Here is a 2,991-nt window from a genome sequence, read left to right as displayed (position 1 = left end):
ATGTGGGTTACGTTTATATGTACTGATTTAGCCTTTGTCAAGGATATCAAAAGGTGTTTTATACTCTGGGACGTTCTAGGTGTTCCAAAAGTGAAGTCCTTCAAATCTACAAGAATAATTTTATGTATTTTCGCCACAAACAATAGGATTGCATAACCTACTATGATCCGTAAAGCTCTTGACATCTACAATATTATTTATAGACACTATGAAGATATTCCAGGTCAGCCAAACTACCTTGGAGTTCAGAACTTCAGGTCTACACTCGTAACAGTAGTCATATCTGTTATACTTAGTAACGTTGCATAATCAACCGCAGTTACTGGACATTCAGTGTCATCCAAACTGTTCTATAATGAAGTCCTTCAAATCTGCAAAAATAACTTTGTGTTTTCGCCATAAATAATAGCATTGCATAATATGCTGGGATTTGTGAAGCTCTTGAAATCTCAAATGTCATTTAGAGACACTACAGGGATATTCTAGGTCAGCCAAACTACCTTGGAGTTCAGGACCTCAGGTCTACACTCGTAATGACAGCCATATCTGCTATACTGAGTAACGTTACATGTGTATCCGTGGTTCTTGGAGCAATCTGAAGTCTACTTTTTTATTATAAACTTTCGGGAAGTTCAGGTTCATCCAAGCTGTTCTATAAAGACGTCCTTCAAATCTACAAGAAAAACTTTGTGTTTTCACCATAAATAATAGCATTGAAGCTCTTGAAATGTGAAATGTCATTTAGAGACACTACGGGAATGTTCCAGGTCAGCCAAACTATCTTTGAGTTCAGAACTTCAGGTCTACACTCGTAACATCAGCTATATATGTCATACTGAGTAACGTTTCATAATCAATCAATTACTAATATATTATCACTTCAGATAGATACTGAAGGATCGCTATACCCAGTTTTACCGTGCCATAAGCGTTTCTTGAAATGATCCATAAAACCTTTCTATTTTCTTCCAAATATGCAGGGTGTGTAATATATAATTAAACAAATGTTTGTTGTACCATGATGTATTCACGGAATACTCAACTCTTTATTCCATCGAAACCGCTCTCTGAAGTCGTGTAGCCATCTCTTTTATCACATATGTCCTTTGGAGGAGAGTCAACACGTGTTCGTTTGATGCGATCGTGATTTTTAATATGCCGGATCAAGTTGTAGCTTTAAATGGAAAAAAATCAGTTATGAAAATGAAAAATAAACGGTCATTTTTTTATACCTTTTACTGCAACTGAATACACAAACATCGCATTGATATATTTTTGGGCCGTGCACTTGTCTCTTATGTTCCGCCAAGTGATTTTTTATCTTGAATGTCTTATGACAAATATCGCATTCAAATGGTTTATCCTCTCCACTCAAGTGATCAGCACCAATGTGCTTATACACAGCGTGCCTGCAAGGAAAAGGAATCCGTTTTTATGTAACATTCAGTATAAATTTATATACCTCATTGCTTACTTGGATACAAATAACTTTCCACACGTGGGGCAAGGAAATTTCCTTAGTTTATCAATTGTACAGCTATGGATATGCAGTTGTTCTTTTCTTGAAAACGATGTTTGGCATTTGTCACACTGGAACTCAATGTTTGAGACAGATTCCTTGGGAGCTTCAATGCCCTGCATTTTCTTGACATGTTTTTTCGTTTGAAAATGCAACTCCAAATGATGTCTGAAATAGTTATGAATAGAATTATAATGTGGGTTACAAATTCGGATGACATTTCATGTATAGATAGGTACTAACGGTTGAGGAAATGTTTTTCCACAGGGAATGCATTTAAATCTTTTTGGACCGTGTACCATTTTCATATGGTTGTTTAAATTCTTTCTAGATCGAAATATTTTGTAGCATATTTCACACTCAAGTGACTGGTGATTTTTGGTACCGTCTTCTTTCTTAACTTCTGTAGCTTGAGTTGCGTTTGTATGCTCCTTGGCGTCTGGTAATGCTGCTGTTAGATCTATATCGCCATCAGTTTCAATTTTAATCTCTTCGATGTCCACCACTTCAACAGCCACCACATTTTGAATCGATTCTAGCAGTAGTCGATCCTCTGATTCCTTTTCAGCCCGAATTTTGGATTTCAGTGCGCTTTGTACTTCATGGCAGCGCTCGCGGAACTGATGAAATTCCATCAACTGTATTCGGCAGATGGAACAAACAGATTGACTCATACGATCTCCTGAGAATATCTGAAAACACAACAATATCAAGGTAATGATAACGTTCACAAGCTGATAATTCAAGTTTGGGTTTCAACCTTTATCGAAAGATAATCCGTTATCCATTGCTGCAAGCCCTCTTCGTTGTAAACGCTCTCGACCGATTCTTCGCTCAAGCAAAGTCTACATGTTTGAAACAAACTTTTGATATCCTCTGTATGATAGCTAGAGGTCTCTTGGTTATCACATTCTGGTTCGTTTTCAAGGATCACTGACATCGTTATTCAGCTTAATAACGTATAATAAAACTATATAACAAGAATATTTTTGTACTGGATTGAAGCGCAACACGCGAACACTAACCAGATTCACTCACAAAGGACCAATATTTATGTTTACCTACATTCAGATCAGGCAGGGATGCCAGATGTGAAGACATGTCTTCAATTTGAAGACATTCGAACTTCTGTGAAGACATTTATTTTTGTGAAGACAAATTGAAGACATTTCAAATTATGTGAAGACTTTTGAAGACATTTGAAAGCTGAAAAATAATATTTATATTGTTGATCCAGCTCACTTGCTCGTATCGTGTGTTGCGGTTGTTATTTATTCTGCTGTCCACCGTCTGCCCTTTTAAGTAAAGTATCCTGAACGCAATAATAGTGTAGTGCTATCGACTTGGATAGTTGAACGGATTAGTACCAGGTGTTGCAAAGAACGTTGCAAATCTTAACGTAGATTCCATATAATCAACAATTTCGCGATATTTGCTATCGACACAAACCTACACACTCAAAACAGATTTGC

At 36.7% G+C, this 2,991-nt stretch overlaps 1 protein-coding gene across 1 annotated transcript; it reads right to left on the bottom strand.

Moving 5' to 3' along the window:
- Positions 1–946: 946 nt before the first annotated feature.
- On the bottom strand, positions 947–2,757 carry LOC109407662 (zinc finger protein OZF). Its single transcript, XM_029876276.2, has 5 exons — positions 2,280–2,757; positions 1,763–2,211; positions 1,475–1,687; positions 1,233–1,409; positions 947–1,174 (listed from the first exon to the last, which is right to left on the bottom strand). The coding sequence occupies exons 1-5, from the start codon at positions 2,457–2,459 to the stop codon at positions 1,039–1,041; spliced, it is 1,155 nt and encodes a 384-aa protein (XP_029732136.2). The 5' UTR covers positions 2,460–2,757; the 3' UTR covers positions 947–1,038.
- Positions 2,758–2,991: the final 234 nt, after the last annotated feature.

This window comes from Aedes albopictus, chromosome 3 (assembly GCF_035046485.1).
Source record: "Aedes albopictus strain Foshan chromosome 3, AalbF5, whole genome shotgun sequence".
Classification (NCBI taxonomy): Eukaryota; Metazoa; Arthropoda; class Insecta; order Diptera; family Culicidae; genus Aedes; species Aedes albopictus.
The sequence above is the reverse complement of the archived record's forward strand: the minus strand, read 5'-3'. Positions and strand labels throughout refer to the sequence as shown.

Excerpts from the sequence above, each read along its gene's own strand:
- LOC109407662 (XM_029876276.2), bottom strand. The coding sequence starts at position 2,459 with ATGTCAGTGATCCTTGAAAACGAACCAGAATGTGATAACCAAGAGACC. Across the intron at positions 2,212-2,279 it reads CGGATTATCTTTCGATAAAG|ATATTCTCAGGAGATCGTAT; the intron begins GTTGAAACCCAA and ends TTGTGTTTTCAG. Across the intron at positions 1,175-1,232 it reads GTATTCAGTTGCAGTAAAAG|CTACAACTTGATCCGGCATA; the intron begins GTATAAAAAAAT and ends TTCCATTTAAAG.